Below are 22,331 nucleotides of genomic sequence, written 5' to 3' on the forward strand. Positions count from 1 at the left end.
ATTCACGTTCAGAGCTCGATCAGTTCTGACTGTTTGGCGTGGAGTAAAGCAAACAAAACGCAGTGTGCATACTTCAATGTGTGCGTTTGTATATGCGAGTCCCAAATACGCATTGGAATGATAAATGGGTGTCGCTGTGGATAGAACACCAGATGTTGATCTTAATGAGGAGCCATGCAAGTTAAACAGAGGCAAGCATATGGGGCGGAGGGGAGTTGAGTTCCCCTCTCTCTCTTTCTCCATGTGCTTATTTGTATCTCCTCCATTATGATGCCAAATCACCTTTCCAAAGACCAACCTTCAGCACCGTGTCCTTGGGGACAGTTTCTTAGCAACCGCATCAAAACAAACAGACAGCTCGCTGCTGTGATGTAAAATGAGATCGCAATACATGCGTAAGGGAGTCGGCGATGGCACAGTGGGATTCACAGAAAAACCTACAGTGCAACTAGGGTCACTTTGTTTTTTGATGGAGAATGGGAGAACTAGGAGTCGTAGCCAAAACAAATGGAGAAAATCTCTTGTTCTCTCAGCTGCAATAATCTCAATCCTGTTTGCAGGGGCTGCAGTGTCACAACCCATCACAGTGAATATTTACACACTTTTCTCTTTCCCATTTGCAGTCTTTCTTTCACACCGTATCTGTTCCTGCTCTCTCGCTCGCTATCTATTTCTCTTGTCTACTCACTACACCCCCAGCATCTTCTCTGTTCATATAAATCTGACACCCCACAGTAAATCCCTCGACAAAAAAAAAAGCAGCAGCCTTTTTTCTCTGTTTACAAAGAGCATGATCCATTTGCCGCCCTCCTCCCTCGGCATAATGTAAAATAATCCTTCCACACACTCACTTTCATTTCCCTCCTCAGATTGAGGAAATGCTTTTATCTGGAGAACAGCGTTTGGTAAACAAAATACTTACATCAGGAGGACAACAATAAGACAGAGAGATGTAAGGCTGGTATTCTTTAATGAAAAAAAAAGAAAAAAAAAGTAGTCTTCGAAGTCTTAAGGCATAATAATAAGAGCTGTGCTCGTTTTAAAATGTATCAGGCTGTGACTTGGGTGTAAAAGACCCTCCCAAGCCAAAGAGAAAAGGCCAGGGCGAACATACGTCGAATCGTCTCCTCGGGTCTCTACTTTCTTGTTCATGCTATGCTGGACAGCTGTAATTTAACGGCTAGCGCTCTGACAACAAAACAACTGTACAAATCTCCTTTGCTGAGAGACCTTTCCCTTGTGACCGGAAACCCAACAGCCAAGAAATCCGCTCATCTGTGCAATAGATCCTCTCTGTATGAGTGGCTGCACTGCAAAAAATCTATTTCTTAATCAGGATTTTGTCTTGTTTTCTAGTAGAAATACTTAAACATTAAAAATAAGTAGCATTTACCTGAGAAGTAATTTTAAGATAAGATGTGTTTTTCAGAGAATAAATCTTGAATTAAATGTTTTCCTCCTTGACTGAAGCACAAAACTCACTAAATATAGTTGGATTTATACTATAAACAAAATAGGCAATGTCTTTTGAATAATAGATCAATTTAAATGTTTTCACAATCAAATTAGAATTACTGAAACGTATTCTCTTTTTCATAATATTTGAAGAAATAAAAAAAGGTTAGATTTTTTTTTTTTTATGTTTTTGAAATAAACATATGCTTGCCAAGGCTTTTATTTATATATTTATTAAATGTATTTTAAATGTATTAAATATTATTGCAATCTAGAGTAACTGTTTTCTATTTTAATATATTAAAAAATATTATTTATTCCCTTGTTGGTAAAGCTGAATTTTCAGCATCATTACTCCAGTCTTCAGTGTCACATGATCCTTCAGAAATCATTCTAATATGCTGATTTGATGCTCAAGAAACATTTCTTATTATTATCAATGTTGTAAACAGTTGTGCTGCTTTTTTGTGGAAGCTGTGATGCATTTTTCAGGATTAGAAATAGAAAGTAAAGAAAATCATTTATTTGAAATAGTGCTTTTGCTGTTACTTTTGATCAACTTAATGCGTCCTTGGTAAATAAAAGTAGGATTTCCTTAAAAAAAAGACCTCAAACTTTTGAACTATATATATATATATATATATATATATATATATATATATATATATATATATATTTTAATGAAAACAACGCAAAAATACTATCAAGAAAATGATTTTTGCAGTTCATGTCTCTTTATACTGTGTATGCAATTAAGAGTGATTTGCACTTTTAATGAAAGAGAGAAAGAGCAGGGGTAAAATGGGAAAGAATGTCATTGGGCACTTTGGCATCTTAAATAAATGATGGCCTCAACCAAAGACGTGTCATCCTTACAGTGTAAATAAGCTTGCCTTGTGTCCCGACAGTTCAGGGGAATCTGTTCTTTTCTGCTTCACAGAATAAGGGCCACGCATTGCCGAGCATGACTTAATGGTATGTGTGTATTTGTGTTTATGTGCACGAGTGAGTCAGAAAACCATTTAAAAAAAAAAGTAAATAAATAAGTTGCTGGCACAGGGATACCTAAGGAGAGACACTTTCTGCATGGTGCAAGTCTTGTTTGTGGTTCTTGTGCTGTAGTGAAGCCACACAAGTTGCATTACTACAGGGGTTAGCACAGTGTCCGGATCAGTGCAGGCCTTTGGCACCATGTAAACATTAGTTTGTTTAGTTAGCACTCAGATGATCCCACAGCTCTTTGGGATTGGCAAATGGCTGCGTGCTGAGAAGGTTGTCCTGAAACTCTTCTGGTCCCTTCTCGCAGTCCCCTCGTCTGTCCTTTGATTCGCCAGCCCCGCACTCCCAAAACCCTGCCCACGATAAGATGAGCAAAATGGCACCTGAAAAATTCAAGGAGGGTGATGCGTCATCCAGACAGATCGATAGAATGCAAAGATCAAAAATGTTTTCAAATGTATTTCTCTTTAACACACTGGGTAGAAGGTAGTCTTAAGTACTGCATCTGCATTGTATACTAAAATAACACATTTTTAAAAGAATAGCTCAGCCAAAAATAAACCTGTGTGACTTTTTCTTTTCATGAAGCACATATGTCTTCTCAAGACTCTCAAAAACAAACTGGGAGTTGTTCTGCTGAATATCTTCCTGCTTTAGTGCTCAAATTTGTTTTGTGTGCATTTAAACAAGGTGGCTCAAGATGTGTCACACAAGATTAGAAATAAATTAGGTCCAAAATCATTAGTTCTTAAGTGTATTGAAAGAGAAATCAGTTGAGAATTGAAAAATCTGAACTTCTGCACAAATCAAATCATATGGCTTCAGAAGATTTGGAATACAGTGCAGGAATCATACAGCCCACATTTACCAGACGTTTATGGTGCTTTTTTGTAGTATAAATCACCATCCACTTACAGATTCTGATAAACTTTTGCGTTTCACGGAAGAAAGACAAGCATACAGGTTTGAAATGACACGTTTAATTCAGAAATAAGCAAACCTGCACAATGTTAGGCCTCTGAGTTTTGCTTCGGGTTCTTCATGGACCAGGCTCAGATGGGAAGACGTTCCTCAGCTGTTCGATTACCTGTTGCAGCTGCAGTACGGTGTCTTGCTCATGATCAAAATCTTCACCTACACAAGATTAAATGCTACAATTAAAATGAGCTCAACAGAAGCATAACATAATCAGCCTTATTCAAATAAGCCTCATCTCTTTGCATCTCATTATGGGTGGATGATGGCACTGATATGCAAGGTTGTTCTAGGTCTTACCTGCAGCTTCTGTGTCTGTGATCTCTCTGCTGGGAGGCTCCCCCTGGTGGCCTCCTCCTGACACGGGAGAGGACAGAGAGGAAGGAGCAGAACCATTGGCCTCAGAGTCCTCTTTGGGCTGGGAGACATGATAAAATGATAAGAGAACAAAGAATAGTTAAATCATAATGAAAACAGTTAAGGATAATACTATTACTATATCAGCAGTATAAACACTACCATTCAAATGTTTGGGATCAGTACAATTTTGTTTTTATTCAGCAAGGATGCACTAAATTGAAATGACAGTAAAGACATTTATAATATTATTAAAAAAATCTATTTAAAACAAATTCTGTTTTTTTGAGTATTATATCCTGAAACATTTTTATCATGTTTTCTGCAAAAATATTAAGCAGCACAACTGTTTTCACCATTGATAATAATAATAATAAATGTTTTTGAGCACAAAATCTTCTAAATGAATGTAATTCAGCATAATAAATGGAATAAATTCAGTTTTAAAAATGCATTTCTTTTAAACTGTAATTATATTTTATAATATTACTTTTTTTTTTTTTTTACTATTTCTGATCAAATAAATGAAGCCTTGGTGAGCAAAAAAACCCAAAACTTTCGTACAATAGTGTAGTACGTATACTGTACATGGCATGCATGGAATTAAACATGTCGCATTAACATCAGAAACATTTGTCATTGCTTATTGTACAATACTTCATATTAATAGTAGACAGTATGTAGTATATACTAAGCAGTATGCTAGCCTAGCCATGCTCTAGACAGAAGACAGTGTTGTTGGGTTGTTTGATGAAAAAAACAGTCACAAGATTTCAAATGCTGCCAAAACTCCAAACTTTGGTAGACCAGGGATTTGGCTCGGTTTCCATGTTACAAAGGCTGTGTATTTTCTTGAGGGATGAGAACAAACTGATAAGAAACTCAGTGATTTTTTCCCCCACATTTCAGGCAAATGAGTTGAACTGAGGCAGTTTGCATGAATAGTACCTTAAATTTATTCTGAGTTAAACTCTTTTATTGTTCTACAGAGATGTCCACAGAGGTAAGACTGAAAATTTCCCAGCGAATTTCTAGGGGTGCTGAACGAAGAGTTCAAATCCCAGCACATTATTGCTTCCCCGTGTCACATCCCTCACTCGTTTTTGTAGGTTAAGTCCATTCCTTCCCTCTATTTCCGGCTAATTCCTTTTCACCTATAGCTACAGCCTCAGTGTTTTTGCTCCACTCTCTCTCCCCATCCAGCCTGCCAATCATATCTCTACAGCACTACCTCTCTTTTTTCTGCACAACCACCTCTTATGCTATTCACTCAGCACTGCCTCAGCTTTTCTTTTCCTCCTCGGCCTGCTTTCTGTCTTTCTTTCACTAAATAAAAGAATCCTCTTTCTGCCCACTCTATTCTGTCCATCTCGTTTCTTAAGCTCTATGTTCGTCAGCTCGAGAAATGACTTACCGTCCACCCACTCCATCCCTATGATTCCATCTCCATCAATAGTGTCCCCCCCATATATAATCTCTCTCTACCTCTTCCTTCCCATCTTTGCAATTTATCAGAAGCAATTTACCAGAAGTTAGTGTCTTCTCTGCACTAGCTTGTCCTCCACCTCTTTTCAGGCCTCAGTAATGGGTACGTTTTTTTCTGTCTCAACATCTCTTCTCCTTTCAGTTGAGGAGAGTCTTTTCAGTTTCCTGTCTCCTTGTCCTTACCCAACCTGCAATACTAAGCATCTCTTTACCCTTCTACATGTGGTACATCAAGGCAGTCTATAATATGGTCTATCCTCCGTTCAATTGTCTTCCTATTCTTTTTGCCGAAAGCTTTAAATAAATCATCTTCCTCCCCTCTGCCCCCCTTTATCAGTATATTTTGTCAGCCCAACTTTATTTCTCACATAGTGGCTGGTATTAAATCTCAAAACATTCCTTCAGTTCAAACCCATTAACATTTAACATTAAAGTATTCAGCACAGAAGGCCCTGATTTACCCGTTCATGTTCCTCCCTGTGCAGCAGTAACATATCCATACAACTCCCTACACACCATTCTTTCATTGTTTCTATCACAATAATCTGTGCTGGCTCACATGTTGGTACTCGCTGTGGGCATACTCCTCATTTTCAAGGTATATCAGCATCTGTTAACTGACCTGCAGCAGTAGTTCTCTGAGTCTGTGCAGCTGGGACTCCAGTTGCTTGTTGTGGTCCTCCAGAATCTGCATGCGCGTCTCCAGGCGGGTCTTGTGCTGTCGGAGGACTCGAGCCTCAGCTAGGAGCTCTTCGTCTTGCTGATCAGCCGGTGAACCAGGACCCGACTCCAGCAGCTGGGGTGAAGCTGCGGCCTCTTCGTGCTTCCACTTCAGCCGCCGATACTCACCCTGCAGCACCCTGTGGGAGAGACAACAGCATCATCATCATCATTACTATTGCCTTCTTGATCATTTAGATGATCATACACGCTACGTCGAGACAAAAGTTGATATTTTAAACTAATGTGATTTAATCAAATAAATTTACTTCATTTTGTCTTAAAACTTTTTACATAAATTTAACAAAAAGTTGATATTTTCTATACATATTTATATTAAATATTTTTTAAATAAATACATATATTTAATTTTTAAATAACTACATTTTATGTAATTATTTTATTAATTTGTTTTAATTTATTATATATAATTTTCTCTATTGTGGCTTATTTTATATAGAAACGTTGATTCTTTTGTTATTTCCATATGTAAAATGATAAGAGAGCAAGAAAATTAAGAAATCCTAATGAAAACAGTTAAGAATATTACTCACTATTTCTGCAGTATAAACACTACCTTTCAAAAGTTTGGGATCAGTGAGTTTTTATTTTTAGTCAGCAAGCATGTACTAAATTGATTAAAAAAAAATACAGTGAAGACATTTATAATGTAATAATTTCTTGTATCACGGTTCAAATTGTATCACGGTTCCCGCAAAAATATTAAGCAGCACAACTGTTTTCAACATTGATAATAATAAAAAATGTTTCCTGAGCATAAAATCTGCTAAATTAATGTAAATCAGTATATATTAATGGCTGCTGAAAACTCAACTTTGCCATCAAAGGATTAAATTCAATTTTAAAATGCATTCAATTAGAAAACTGTAAACTGTAATAATATTTCACAATATTACTGTTTGTACTGAATTTTGCATCAAATAAATGCAGCCTTGGTGAGCATAAGAAATCTTAAACCAACCCTAAACTTTTAAATGATAGTGTAGTATGTATACTGTACATAGCATGCAAAATAATTATTTTATTAATTTGTTTTATGTTATTATATTGCATTGTCTGTATTGGGTTTTGTGTCTGTATAGGTTTTTTTATTTTTTTTTATAAATTATTATAACCCCCTTAAATGAAATTGAACTGAATGACCAAAAAAAAAAAAAAAAAAAATTCACTCAGCTCTTTCTGTCCTAATAATGACAGCGGGAAGCCCTGATTTATACAGGAGGTTTAAGGTTGCAGATCCCCTGCAGACACTAACAATTAATCTTGTTTTATTGACCTATTACTCACATAAACAAAGCAAGACCCCACGAGAGCATGACTTAAAGGTCAGGATTTACGCAGAAGAAAAAACTCATAAATGACTCACAGTTGTAACAGTAGCCTCTGGGATGAAACAAAATGGTAGTAGACCTAATATACTTTTTATGTGTCTGTAGATGTTTGAACCTTTGTTTTAAGGTCTAAAGATCACACTTCTTTCATTGGATGCGGGTCAAAAGATTTGTTTTGAGCAAGTAAAATTAGAGTAACCATCATAATAGTAATAATGTCCCCATTTTCCCAGCAACACATTTTATCTCAACCAATTAAAAACTATTAGCTTTATCTTAATCCTCTAAAGAGATTTAAAGGGCCAACATGAAGTGCAGTCAATTACAGCCAGAAACCAAGAGTCACAAATACAAAGACAAATCATTTTACCCCTCATTATTTATAACTATAAAGGTCAGGAGGATAACCCTCAGTTAAAACTTCATATCGATATGAATAAATAGACCACCATTGTTTTGTTTCTCTACCAATTGTTTCGGTTAATATAAAAACATTACAATAAAAAATGCAAACTGGTATGAGATATGAGGAACACACATTCACTCTTCTAAACAAAGTAGCATTGTTACATTTATACTCCATTACAAAAAGTCCCTTTACAGGTACTGCTGTCATAAAAATACAATTACTTTTGTTACATGTAGAACTTTAACCTACATGTGTAGTTTACTCAGAGTTAATGCGCTCTGTTTGTTTGTTTGATGTGTATGCGCACGCATGCAAATTAAGTGAATTCATGACATGAACAGACAAGGATAAAACCATAAAATGTAAGTTATGCACTGAGGAAACACGTCTCAAATGCAAACAACAGCACACGCATCTGTCAGAGCATTTGACGGCGAGCCACGTTAAACATTATGCTGATGCATTTGTTCGGAAGTGCCTCATATAAAGCATTCTCAGGTTTTCGGCAGCATGGATTGTACAGTTTTCCCACAGCAGCTCAGACTGTGATATTACTACGGTAAAGTGACGTGACTGGCTGTGTAGCTTGCAGATGCAATTAATCAAAAAACGAATTTGTAGTCAATTATTTTCATTATTGATTATTATGGATTTAATCAATTCATTGTTGAAGAACATTCATCAACGCACACATCAGATCTGGTAAACGGAAGCTCAAGCATGTTCACATGTGAGAACCAATAAGATTCATTACCTTGTGTTATGCAGCACGTTTGAGCTTCCACAAGAACCAACAAATTTGTTCTCACGTGTCAAGCAAGTCCAGTTGAGCTTTTGTTCGTGTTCGCTGATCAAATGTTTATATTTGAATAACAGCCTAAATCATTTAAAGCGATCGAGTCTCTTCAGAAAATTTGGACTAAACCACTTTTTCATATGGATTAGTTTTACGATCTGTTTATGAACTTTTTGAAGGTCAAAGTGGTAGTAGACTGTCAATGAAGGGCAGTGAAAAATATTGTGTGTTCCAAAGATGAATAAAAGTCTTTCAGGTTTGGAACAACATGAGGGCGAGTAAATGATAACAACAACAAACCCTTTCAGTAAAAGTGCATAAATTATATATTTATTATTATATAAATTTTATGCATAATTATATATTTCCTATATATTTTAATAGATTAATGTTATATATAATTTGTTTTTTTATAACTTTGATGTGTTTATTTTTATTTATTTTTTTTATAAAAGATTACATATTTTTTTAAATTTCATATTATATTCACAACATGTAGTTTCTATATGTGATATAGTTTTGTTGTCTGGTGGATCATAAAACAAGCAAAAACAAAACAACTTACATTGAACTAACAAACACAAAAACAAAATCTAGCGCCATTTTTTTTGCATGGTTAAATGCCATTCATATTTTTGGAAATCCAATTAGTGCTGCACAATTTGCCCATTTCAGCTACAAGTGTGAAAATGTGAATGTGCTCCTGACTGAGCCCTCACCTGTTCTCGTTCTCCAGGCGGTGGAGGGTGCGCTGCAGCTCTTCTCTGTCCTGGCAGTCCAGGTGGGCCAGCAGGTGGCTGTGGGGGGAGTCCTCCTCGAGGGCAGGGCTGGAGTGACGTAGGAGGTACTGATCTTCATCCCTGAGTCCCCCCACATAGGAGACAGCGCACACTGAACACATTAGCCGTGCCACGCAGCAGCAGACACACAAACACACACACGCAGCGCCAAGCGGGCACACAAAGCAGCAGGTACATAAGCCAAATGCACACAAAGCAGCAGAGGCATATCAATACAGCACACATGTACGCATATTCTACATAAACTGCGGATGGAGTACTTAAGAGTGTAGAAAAACAGAGCAATGCACACCATCATCCACAGAACAAATAGCTGCGTAGATGCTGAACAATCGGTAATCACACAAACACGCACACTCTTGGAAATCCAAGCACTATCCATGGCATCACATAAAAAAAGCTAAAGAGGCACAGGCAATATACAGACACACAGGATGAGTGAAAAAGAATTACCACCACACACAGGAAGCAGGCAAATAATCAGCACTCTCACATTTGGCACATCAATATTAGAAAAAAACCTGTTTTCATGCAGTCTGCTGTAATTATACAGGTGCCATTACATGGACCATCATTAAACAAAGGCCATTTATAGAGCGCTGGACGAGAGAGATTTGGTAAAAGCCACTGAAATGGCACACATGCCCTATCAAATAGATTAAATAAATGAATCACTGTTGCACTTTCTCTCTGCCTTTTAAAGGAACAATTTTGCTAAAAATACAAAGTGAATATTTACTTAAATGTGGGTTGAGATTTCAAGCTTTTTCACACAAAAACCAAAATAAAAAATGGTCAATTCATTTTTAGTAACTTATTCTGTTTATTTTTAATTTATAAAGACTTTATGATAACTTTATAAAATATATTATTAATTTATATAAATAAATATAAATATATATTTAAGACATAATGTGTAGTTTTAATTATTTATACAAATCTCATTGTGTGCTACTGTTTATTTCAAGTATTTCAATAACTAATCCTCTTGGCTCTAGAGTTTGACTGTGAATTGTTCTTTATAGTTGGATCTCTTCACTGAATAAGTTGATCCAGTTCACGAAATGGTCTAAATCAGGGGTCGGGAACTTTTTTTTATTTTTTATGAAGAGAGACATTTTTTCATTTTCCGTTAATGCAGTTTTTCCCAAAAGAGCCAATCCAAAAACTACTATTTTACTATTATTAATATTTAAAAAAAATTCCAATAACATTTAAATAAAAACAACTTTATTTAGGTCCAAAGTCAACAAAAAAATTTGAAAAAAGGCAACAAACAATAGGAAATGAGAAAACACAATGAGAAAGCAGCACTCTACGCTGCACACATGCGTCTCTCGTGTGTGTGTGTGTGCCGTGTTTTCATTTTTGTTTTGGTATCTTACAGATATAAGCTGTGTCTGTCATGTGAAGGTTTAGATTCAGTCTCGGTCTTCCATCGGAGTGTGGTATTGTGTGGTCAGTGCTTGACTCAAATGCTTCGCTCTCCACTCGGGTATAAAAGCTGCTGTCGGTTAATTAAGGTTTGAATGCTGAACTCAAGCCATGTCGACGGTGGGTTTAATGGACATCTTGGATATTTATTTTAATCACTGTTACTGTTACAATTCAGCCGCTACAGTGAGATGCTGTGCAAACAGAACATTTCGAGAATCAGATAATCAAATAAATGAGATAATCAAATCAGAATCAAATAAATGCAGTTGTCATTTCCAAACTGTGTGAGCATAGCCATAAAAACAAGTGGTTTGCCTTAAAATGGTGTTGCGCACAGCACTGCATACGCAAATTGGTCTGAACAACTTGAAACATTATCGTTAATTGACTTTTCATTAACTTTGGTAGGCTGTACAACAAAGCAATTGTAACTGCATTTTCTGCAGAAAAATTAATCCTACGTTTTTAATGATCATATGCTGGTGAAGGGTGAGAAACCTGGCGAACCACGTGATTTTTGTCAAAGAGCCCCGTGTGGCTCACAAGCCATAGGTTCCTGACCACTGGTCTAAATGATTCAAGATTGTACTAGTTCTCAAGTCCAACAATCTGACCCAATGATCTGGTCACAATTAACAATTGTGATGAAGATTATCAGTGAATGACAACTTGAATTCCTCACACAAGTTAATTTTATAGTTTCAGACTTGGAATCCAGTGCATGAGACACGTGGATCACTTTTATGACGGTTAAATGGACCTTTTGTGTGCCATTTAAAGCTGGGTAACTTATTGTAATTGTATAGAAAAGCGTGATTCTTTTGTGTTCCATGGAAGAAAGAAAGGAAGAAAGCACAGGAACGACATGAGGACAAGTTCATTTTTGGGTGAAGTATTCCTTTGAATTTCCTTTTTTCCTCTCTTACTCATGCACACAGTCATTTCCAGCACAAAGCATGCACTGCCATGACTCTGGGCTGTGATGGTCTGACCTCTTTTATTAGTTTTGATTTTGTGAGGGCTCACCTTATTTCACCTATATATGCTTATAATTCAGTGGCTTTCGCTTGTCTGCCAGCCTGTAGCTCTTAACATCTTGTTTGGTAGCATTTCAATAGCCCAACCTCTCTCTCTCTCTCTCTCTCTCTCTCTCTCTCTCTCTCTCTCTCTCTCTCTCTCTCTCTCTCTCTCTCTCTCTCTCTCTCTCTCTCTCTCTCTCTCTCTCTCTCTCTCTCTCTCTCTCTCTCTCTCTCTCTCTCTCTCTCTCTCTCTCTCTCTCTCTCTCCCTGTCCCTCCTGTCAGCATCCAAGCCTGCTCTATTCATTCCTACTGTTGTGCTCCTTAATCACACAGACTTAATATGATGGAGGGCGAACGCGCACATTGCCATGGGTCGTTTTCATTATCTTTTTTAATTAATGTGACTACCCAGCTACACCAAACATGAAGGAATGCATGCATGGCCATGCGCACATCCACACGCCCATGCATGGGGACTTAGCAGCTGTGACAGATTCTAATGTGGGTGGGAGGTGGTGTACTCACAAACTTTCATCCGGAGAGAGACTGTCAGTGAAAAAGGAACAGTTCTGGTTCTCCATTTCTGCCAACCTGAAAAGAAAAAGCAAGCGAAATGAAAATGTCATATTATGGAGCATGGGTCACAACAAACAGGGAGGCGTACAAAGGCAAAGCCCCTGTGCACTGTAATTTGTTTGCTGGGCCAAGGACTGTGACTTCAAACACGAGGCAGAGGAATGGAATTGCACAGTTGGCGGAGGAAAAGAAGACGACAGCTGTGACTCATCGAGACATCTCAGCGACTGCATACGAGACACCTTAGAGCAGTTTCTCCAACCCAAAAATCACATGCTGTGATCCTACCCTGACATTTCAGATACCGTGTACAATTAACCTGGGTGGCAAATTATCATGCAACCGCCGAAGCTGTGCCTCCCGGCTTCACCCTCTACTCTCTACCACCATAACAAAGCCAGGGGAGAATCTGTTCCCATTTCACTTCATTTGTCAAGAATTTTTATGACATAAATGCCTTCCCTGGGTATTTTCACCCAAACCCCTTGTAAGTTTTCATTCCCTGCCACAAGTGGAACAGTAAAAACAGAATATAAAAAAGATCTCCAACAAGCACCACAGCTTATATGTCACACCACAGACATGCCATGCCTGAACGTATACAGTATGTGCGCTTTATGGTTCACTGCAGCTTGAGTCCTTGTGACATCCTGAAGCCAAAGTAAAGCTGAAATGTGCAATTTCTATATATATCTAGCCACACCAAATGCAATTGCAATAGTAATGGAAGCAAGACTCTGTGGTCATCTTGAAAATATTTTCTATTCAGGCAATTAGGCAGAAGTCCTATTTACTTGAATTTACTAATGAAATCTCCAAAACTGTCAAGATTACATTTCAACAACATACACTATTGATAAAAAGTTTAAGGTCGGTAAGAAGTTCTTTAAAGTAAGTCTTGTATGCTCACCAAGAGTTTTTGTTCACAACATACAGTAAAACACTATAATATTATGAAATATTACAATTTAATTATTAAAGTTTCTATTTTTAATATATTTAAGTGTCATTTATTCTAATTAAGCATTCTAATATGCTGATTTACTGCTGGAGAAATATTTCTAGTAGAAAACAGCTGTGCTGCTTAATTTTTTTAGGACTCTGATGAATAGAAAGCTCAAAAAAACAGATTTATTTGAAATAGAAATCTTCTGTAACATGTATTTAATGTCACTTTTGATCAATTCAATTAAAAAATTAAAAAAAAACTTTTACTGAGCCAAATTTTTGAATGGTAGGGTCAAATCAGCAACAAAATATGATGACATTGGTATCATATATTATGATATATCATATCTCCACTGCTTGATTGCTTGTTTTGTCACAAAAAATGTAATACATTTAAATCGCCCAACTCTAATTTGCTAGATATATACATCATATTATATATATATATATATATATATATATATATATATATATATATATATATATATATATATATATATATATCAATCTTGTGATCTTCTGTAAAGCTGCTTTGAAAAAAATGTGTATTGTGAAATGTGCGATATAAATACATTTAAGCGAAATAAAGATAAATTATATTTCTTTAGTTTAATCTAACAATTTAGGCTGGTCCAGCTTATTACGTCACATCTGTTTGTGTTGCACCTTTCGCAAAACATTCTGTTTTAAATCAGTTTAAATCAGATAAATAGGCAAGATATAGAAAAACAGGTGACATCTTCATTATAGAGGTCTAGTCTATGCAAAAAGATGGACAAATTGTCTCCACTTCCTTCCACTATAGAAAAATGAAGGCAAAATATCCCAGTAATATCCGTTGACATCTTGCGCCAATTATGTTATTTGTAGCCGAGCAGAAGTGATCCTGAGGTGAACCCGTGGTATCAAGGTCCTGCACATACTCCAGCAGAACTCAATCACAAGCACAGTTGCCAATCTTGACGTTACACCTCGTTTTTAAAGCATCAAATAACTAACTAAAACAAAACTCACCGGAACAACAAACACTTGAACAAAAATCAACGTGATAAGAACTACCTGAAATGACAGAAACCATCTCTGGGAAAAAAAAATAATATTTGAAGTGTAAATGGATTTTTTATTTTGGCTTGCGTCTCATTTGGATTTCATAGACAGGACGGGGTAACTGCAGCCAACAAAGGGGGTGATCAAAATATGCGGCAGACTTGATGCTAATGCTCACTATAGCGCCCCTTGTGGCAACTTTGAGAATGCAACTAATTGAGCTCCAACCCAAGTCAGGATCCAACAATGTATAAAAAGAGGTTGTGTGGCTTATAGAAGGTTCACCCTGTGCCTCCAGCAAACTTCTGTATGCCATCCAGCACAGACAAGATTAACCCAACACAACAGAGGTGTTTTCAACACAACAGGGAGCTGACAATGGTCCCTGTGCTTACCATTAGCAACACAGGGGTGAAACTTTGCTTTTAGCAATGCACTGCACTTTCCCTGCCTTAGCTTACCCTTAGGTGAGAGACTGGGGAGATTTCACTGCTTTACCAGGACAGCCTGTGAATTAGCAACAATATAAGAGCCTCTATAGAGAGGCTCCGTAATGAGGAGTGCTAAGTGCATTCATGTCATGTTGCTAGGAAAGCTGCCAGAGAATGGTCTGAATTCCACCTCAGAACACAGCAGACTACAGAACCCACATGCAGGATGGGGCTGCCTCAGAGAATAGCAGAAAGTCGATACACATTCACCCACCAGGTGTCCTTCAGCCAATGATGGTGGTACTGGCTGTCCTGGTTAACCCCTCCGCCTGGCTGTGACGACTCCTAATTGAATCCGCAGAAGTATCCATCAGTTCAGATCCAATCAAATGTGTAACTAGGAAGGAACTGTTGATGATGCCACAGATTCCAGGGTGCGAGGTCAAATGGAGTTTATGGTTATACACGCATGTATTTGTATTTGTTTAAATGGGCATTTCTCAGTGTGTGGTTAGTGTGGTCTCTTGTTACAGGGAAAAAGAGAGGTCACAAACACAAATCAGTGAGTACATAACAAACATTGTGTTCAGAACAACGGCTCATTCTTTCTGATATGCTGTCTGCTTTTCAGATAAAAGGCCATCACTACAGACCACTTACTCTGTCATATACAGACTTGTACAGCGAGTCTAGAACATCAAATGCTAGTGGATTTATTCTCCCACCCGCTCTATCTTGAGGTCCTCCAGTCATTAGTCTGGATTAGCCTATACACGCACATACAATCTCTGTTCTCTTGGCTATGACGTTCTCTCTCTGCGCTCTTACTGCAGATACCACATCTGAAACATCTGATGAGAATTTAATTTTCTATTAAAGTTCAAAGCAAGTCTTGTCGATGTCGAAAATAAATAATGTGCCACCTCATTTAGCACATGCTCTCTATCACTCATATTTTGTGAAGGGCTGAACTATCAGATAAAAGTGAATGAAAGGGATTTTCCAATGGGCTGCAAAAGAGATGTGGATTTTTCATTCTTTGTAGAAGCATTTTTACAGCTATAAAATGCTTGTCTTTTCTTATTTAGCCAACACTTAGATCAAGCTGTTTAGTTTAAGAATGCACACAAAAGCATGAAGGGAAAAGGACATGAATAGAAAGCTTGAGAGTTTCCTGAAAGCACATCAATATCAAAAAATCAAACGTGTATATGCAAAGACAGAGTGAGGAATTTAATTAAAGAATGATACCCGTCAGATAATGTTGTTTATCACCATGTGTTTTATGTCAACCATATTTTAGCAGCCAAATTCAATAAAGAAATAATGCAAACTAGATAAGGCCGCAAACATGTGACCATTTGCAATTTGATCACAATTTGTGACCAAGTAAATGTATAAATAGACGCAAGAAAAAAAAAACACTTTACTGTAGTGAAGTAATAATACCGGACGAGCCCCCAGATATTATATATATGTAAGCTGTATGTTTTATGGAGCTGGAATTTGCCTTTTTTTCTACTAGACATACCACTGGTATGTGCATTAGCAAAAACTGAATGAAATTTTAAATATTCAAGAAAAGAAAAAAACAAGAAAACTCATTTTCTACTCTAATTTAGTCAAGGCTGCTAACATTCTGTAAACTGACGATCGTGTGAAATATATTTAACAGGTGACAGTTCAATAAAAACAATGAATGTTGTTCTGAGCAGGGACAACTAACGCAAACGGCACTGATGTGTGTTGAGGGAAACCAGACATAGCATAAGAGAGACACAAATTTGGGGAATTGAAAAGGACAAGAAGAGAGGAAAAAGTGGGATACAGTGGGTGATTGATGGAAATTAATTAAGACATTGAAAGCAAGGAGTAGAAATCAAGAATATGACAGAGGAGGAGACAGACAGATGAAGACAAAAGGACACAGAAGTCAAGAGAGGGAGTGTGTGCTCTGGTCTATTTGTAGTACAGATAAGCTGCAGCAGGCTGTGAGCAGAGACAGTTGGCAGCACAGTATGCTAGGGCAGGCAAAGGGCTGATCTGTGCGTTCATGTGTGCATGTGCTTGTGTGTATTTAGGTAGTTGGCAGGGAAGTTAGACGGGGCAGAGGAGCATATCTCTGATCGTTTGCTGCAGTCAAACCAAACCAGTCGCATTGGGCCGTTAGCTTCACTGCGCTCCCACAGCTGAATTAAAGGGTTAGTTCAGCAAACCATGAAGATTCTGTCATTTACTCACACTCATGTTGTTCCAAACCCATGTGATTTTCAACTTAATATGTTTTGTAAATGACCTAATTTGTTAAATAGAATTTGTACAGACTGTATTGCTTTTGTATCTTATATTTGCATTGAATTGTTGGTTTTCCCTTTTATATTGTATATTGTGCATCTCACTAAAATGATTATAAGGCACATGATTTAATATTTATTGCTTAGTAATTGTATAATGTGAATTACTTTTGATGTATTGGTTATTATGCTAGTTTTATTGTGTTGATAATGGTCTCATACAGTGTTTGTTTCTCTTTGTGTTTTGGGGATTTTTTGGGATACATCAGAAGTAAGAAGTATTGACCATTAATTCAGTGGGGTAGCAGCATCTATCCCCCAGTTCATAAATGTGCATATATTTCATACTCATTTACATTTGCATATATTTAATGCCATCATTTAGCAGTAAAATGACAGAAATTGTGTGGCATCAAATGTGTGTGTGAGGGTGACATAAGCCTGAAGCACTACTGTACCTAATTCTAAACCCCACTGGTATAACTGTAAGTATGAACGTTTTAACATGTTCGAGTACAAGTGTATGTCTGTATGTTTGTTTGTTTCCTGAGTGTGTAACATGCACTCCGTCCAGGCCAGATGAGACTGATCTGTGCTAGCAGCTCCCTCGAGCCCTCCAGACCTTGTGTGTGGAGCTTTCATTCTTCTAGTGGAAAGCAGCTGACCCCTGTCCACCCCTCTGAATGCCATCTCTCACCCTCTCTCTTTTGATGTCCCTCTCTCTCTTTCTCACATCCTTCTCACTTCCTCTAAGGCTGTTGTTAAGGCCCTGCTGTTTGGTACACTGTGTCCATGCAAAGAGGATCAATATGCCAATCAGAGCTCAGGAGACTGAGCAGAAGTGGCTGCTGGGAGAATATCAGAGTCAAATTGATGTGTGATCACTGTCCGTGTGAGACTGAACCCTTACCTGCTGGCAAAATGCTCAATCCGACTGTGTGTGTCCGCATGAGGCAGCCTGGGAGATGAGCAGGGTCTGTGAAAGCACAAACACACACACACACACACGTCTGTTAGCAAAGTAGCTTGATATGTATGAATGCCTGTGTTCAAGCTGGTTTGCTGGTCTTAGAACTTGGTCAGACTGATCCGTTGGCTTTCTTTAGAGGAGTTTTGGACGCTTTTAGCTAGCCAGGGTGGGAAAACAGCTAAACCAGCTGAAGACCAGCTTAGCAAGGCTGGGAAACCAGCTTAACAAGACAAAAAAATAAATAAGATGGCTTGTGGGTCTTAGCTAGTCTGCAAACCTAGACAGGCTGATCCATTTGCTTTATTTAGAGGAGTTTTGGGCACGTTTAGATATTTAGGCTGGGAAAACAGCTGGACGACCAGCTTAATTCAGACAATACCAGCAAACCATCTATGTTAATTTATTGATTTATCAATAAAATGTATCTGGTTTTAAGGATGTTTAGATAGTTTTACTAGAAAATAAGATAAAAATAAGACAAAAATAAGCTGTCCTAAGATGATCTGCGGGTCCTTCCAGCCTGGACAAGCTGCTGTTTAGCTCATTTACCCAGACATACAGCTGGTCTCCCAGTGTGACCAGTCAACAGACAAGCTAAGGCTGGTTTAAGATGTTTCTTTTCAGCAGGGAAGATACTTATTTTTTGCAGTGCACTGCATTCAGTCCCACAGTTCTCCACTTATAAACCTTCAAAAAGAACGCAACAACACTTAGGTGTGATTCTCATCAGCAGAGACAGGAAGTCAGACTCACGTCTCAGAGCTCTCCACCTCCAGTACTGATTGAACAGGCAGGTAGCCCCTCTGAGGGTGTTTACTAAAATACTGCTTTGAGCGGAACTTGTTCTTTAGTGTCTTTGCAAAGTCCCTCATCTTCTCGCCTGAGGTCGTCTGGAATGATTCAGAAAGAGAGAGACAGAAAAAGAGCCAGAGGAGAGAAAAATGAGAGAACATGAGCGATTGAGACACAAAACATCCTCTTCGTAACATTCCTCCAACACACAGCCAGTACATCAGTTTCCACACAGAACATTTGTCTTCCTCCCATCTCAATCTATCATCTCTTGAGCAGCTACAGAAAGCCGGAGCATAATAAAGACGCCCACCTATAAAACTCAGACTGGAGCATGGGAAAACCATTAAGCAAATGGCCTTATGCTGTATTTCACTGCAGGAGATCAATTCGGTTCAATTCATATTTATTTTGCGTAGTGCCTTGAGTAATAGTGATTGAATTTGAAACCTTTGAGCAAGCACAAAGCTGCCAGCTGGCAAAGAAAAAACCTCTGCAAGTAACAAAGCATATGTACCGGGGTGTAGTACTCCATGATGGGGTAGTGTAGTTTCTTGCCCTTGGTAGTCCGGCCTGTCAGAAAACACGTCTGGCAGATGTCCACATTGAACTGTTTCAGACTTCGGTACCTGAAACAGTGATGAGGCGGAGACACATTTTATATCCAAATGTATATGTGTTAATTTTAGGATTACAAATAGATTCAAATAATGAATCATATGATTACAAATAGATTAAAATAATGAATCATGACTACCCTGCTGACAATAACAACTTAAGGCTAGCAGGGTGGTTTATGCTGGATACTGATGGTTTAGTAGTACTGGTGGATCTTGTGTTCACCAGCAAAACTTGGCCCTTTCTAGTGAAGTAGGTTTACTAAGATAACCTTCTGGTTAAACTAATCAAGGTGGGGGGACATTAAAAAAAAAAAAAAAGCATACAAATCAATATTATTTACTGTACACTACCAATCAAAAGTTTGGGTTCGATAAGATTTTTTGGAAGAAGTCTCTTATGCTCACCAAGGGATACAGTAAAAAAATAGTCATATTTTGAAATATTATTACAATTTAGAAGAATTGTTTTTTATTGTAATATATTTTAAAATGTAATTTATTCCTGGAATGGCAAAGCTGAATTTTCAGCAGCCTTTATTCCAGTCTTCCGTGTCACGTGATTCTTAAGAAATAATTTATGCTGATTTATGCTAATATGCTAATTTGGTGCTCAAAGAAACATTTTTATTCATCCATGTTGAAAACAGTTGTGTTGCTTTAATATTCTTGTAGAAACCATTATACATTTTTCGTTCAAAAGATTTTTACTGTCACTTTTGATCAATTTAATGTATCCTTGCTGAATAAAAGTATTAATTTCTTATTGACTCCAAACTTTTTAATGATAGTTCAAATATTGCATTAAGTTGTTTTTCAGTAGGTAAATCTCTTAAGAATTTTACCTGTTTTAAGCATATACTGTATTACATTCAGTTTCTCTTTGATGGAAAGAAAGCAAATATAATAGATGAAAATGTAAAACAAAAAATAAACATATAAAAAATAAATGAAAATATGTAAGAGTTTTGACAAATTAATGTTATATATATATATATATATATATATATATATATATATATATATATATATATATATATATATATATATATATATATATATACACACACACATGCATAAACAGTATCTCACGAAAGTGAGTACACCCCTCACATTTCAGCAAACATTTTAGTATATCTTCTCAAGGGACAATACTATAGAAATTAAACTTGGATATATTTTAGAGTAGTCAATGTGCTGCTTGTATAGCAGTATATATTTACTGTCCTCTGAAAATAACTCAACATTAACAATATTGACATATTCAATACTCAATACTCATTCATATTCAATATTGACAATCAAAGTTGACAATATTGCTGGCAACAAAAGTAAGTGCACCCTAAGTGATAATAGCTGTATGTCGTTTAACCATGCAAAGCCACATGTCCTATTCATCATGTTCATGTTTTTGTCTGCTTGACAGGACTATACAAATTTGTGCATCTTGTATTAGAGCAGTTAAAATTTGTGCTTTGAGTACAATTCTCTCATACTGACCACTGGATGTTCAACATGGCACCTCATGGCAAAGAACTCTCTAAGAATTTGAGAATTAGAATTGTTGCTCTCCACAAAGTTGACCTAGGCTATAAGAAGATTGGTAACACCCTGAAACGGAGTTACAGTAAAGAGGCCAGGGTCATACGGAGGTTTTCCAAGATGGGTTCCACTTGGAACAGGCCTCACAAGGGTCAATCAAAGAAGTTGAGTCCTTGTGCTGTGCGTCAGGTGCAGAAGCTGGCTTCAAAAAACAGACGCATGATCGTGCCAGCATTGCTTTAGAGGTTGCAGAAGCGGAAGGTCAGCTTGTCAGTGCTCAGACCATACGCCGCACACTGCAACAAGTAGGTTTGCATGGCCGTCGTCCCAGAAGGAAGCCTCTTCTGAAGCTGGCTCACAAGAAAGCCCACAAACTGTTTGCTGAAAGCAACCTTTCCAAGAGCATGAATTACTCTGGAACCATGTCCTGTGGTCTGATGACACTAAGATAAACTTGTTTGTCTCAGATGGTGTCCAGAATGTGTGGTGATGAGGAATACCAAGAAAATGCTGTCTTGCCTACAGTCAAGCATGGTGGTGGTAGCATCATGGTCTGGGGCTGCATGAGTGCTGCTAGTACTGGGGAGCTGAACTTCATTGAGGAAAACATGGATTCCAACATGTACTGCGATTGCAACTTGATGCCCTCCCTTCAGAAACTGGGCCAAACGGCATGATAACGACCCCAAACACACCGCCAAGATGACAACTGCCTTGCTGAGGAAGCTGAAGGTGAAGGTGATGGAGTGGCCAAGTATGTCTCCAGACCTGAACCCTATTGAGCAGCTGTGGGGCATCCTCAAGCGGAAGGTGGAGAAGCGCCATGTGTCTAACATCCAGCAGCTCCGTGATGTCATTATGGAGGAGTTGAAGAAGGTGCCAGCAACAACCTGTGCCGCTCTAGTGAACTCCATGCCTAGGAGGATTAAGGCAGTGCTAGATAACAATGGTGCTCAAACAAAATATTGACACTTTGGACACAGTTTTGACATGTTCACTAAGGGTGTACTCACTTTTGTTGCCAGCTATTTTGACAAAAATGGATGCATGTGGAGTCATTTTTAGAGGACAGTAAATATATACTGCTATATAAGCAGCACATTGACTACTCTAAAATCTATTGAAGTTTTATTTCTATAGTATTGTCCCTTGAGAAGAAATACTAAAATGTTTGCTAAAATGTGAGGGGTGTACTCACTTTTGTGAGATACATATACATATATATATATATATATATATATATACACAGTATCTCACAAAAGTGAGTACACCTTTGTGATGTAATATACTGATTCTGATACTGAATATA

At 37.5% G+C, this 22,331-nt stretch overlaps 1 protein-coding gene across 3 annotated transcripts in view; it reads right to left on the reverse strand.

Moving 5' to 3' along the window:
• Positions 1 to 2,490: 2,490 nt before the first annotated feature.
• The window catches only part of drp2 (dystrophin related protein 2), a 152,430-nt gene continuing 132,589 nt past the window's right edge, over positions 2,491 to 22,331 (reverse strand). For all 3 annotated transcript variants that reach the window (XM_079892909.1, XM_079892911.1, XM_079892910.1), the window contains exons 15-23: positions 19,381 to 19,492; positions 18,825 to 18,961; positions 18,012 to 18,077; positions 12,331 to 12,396; positions 9,268 to 9,408; positions 5,894 to 6,131; positions 3,730 to 3,847; positions 3,455 to 3,588; positions 2,491 to 2,837 (exon numbers count right to left, since the gene is read on the reverse strand). In XM_079892909.1, the coding sequence (XP_079749035.1) occupies positions 3,494 to 3,588; positions 3,730 to 3,847; positions 5,894 to 6,131; positions 9,268 to 9,408; positions 12,331 to 12,396; positions 18,012 to 18,077; positions 18,825 to 18,961; positions 19,381 to 19,492 (973 nt within the window). In that variant the 3' untranslated portion in view covers positions 2,491 to 2,837; positions 3,455 to 3,493. The remainder of the gene's footprint in view (positions 2,838 to 3,454; positions 3,589 to 3,729; positions 3,848 to 5,893; positions 6,132 to 9,267; positions 9,409 to 12,330; positions 12,397 to 18,011; positions 18,078 to 18,824; positions 18,962 to 19,380; positions 19,493 to 22,331) is intronic.

This window comes from Squalius cephalus (assembly GCF_949319135.1).
Source record: "Squalius cephalus genome assembly, chromosome: 14".
NCBI lineage: Eukaryota > Metazoa > Chordata > Actinopteri > Cypriniformes > Leuciscidae > Squalius > Squalius cephalus.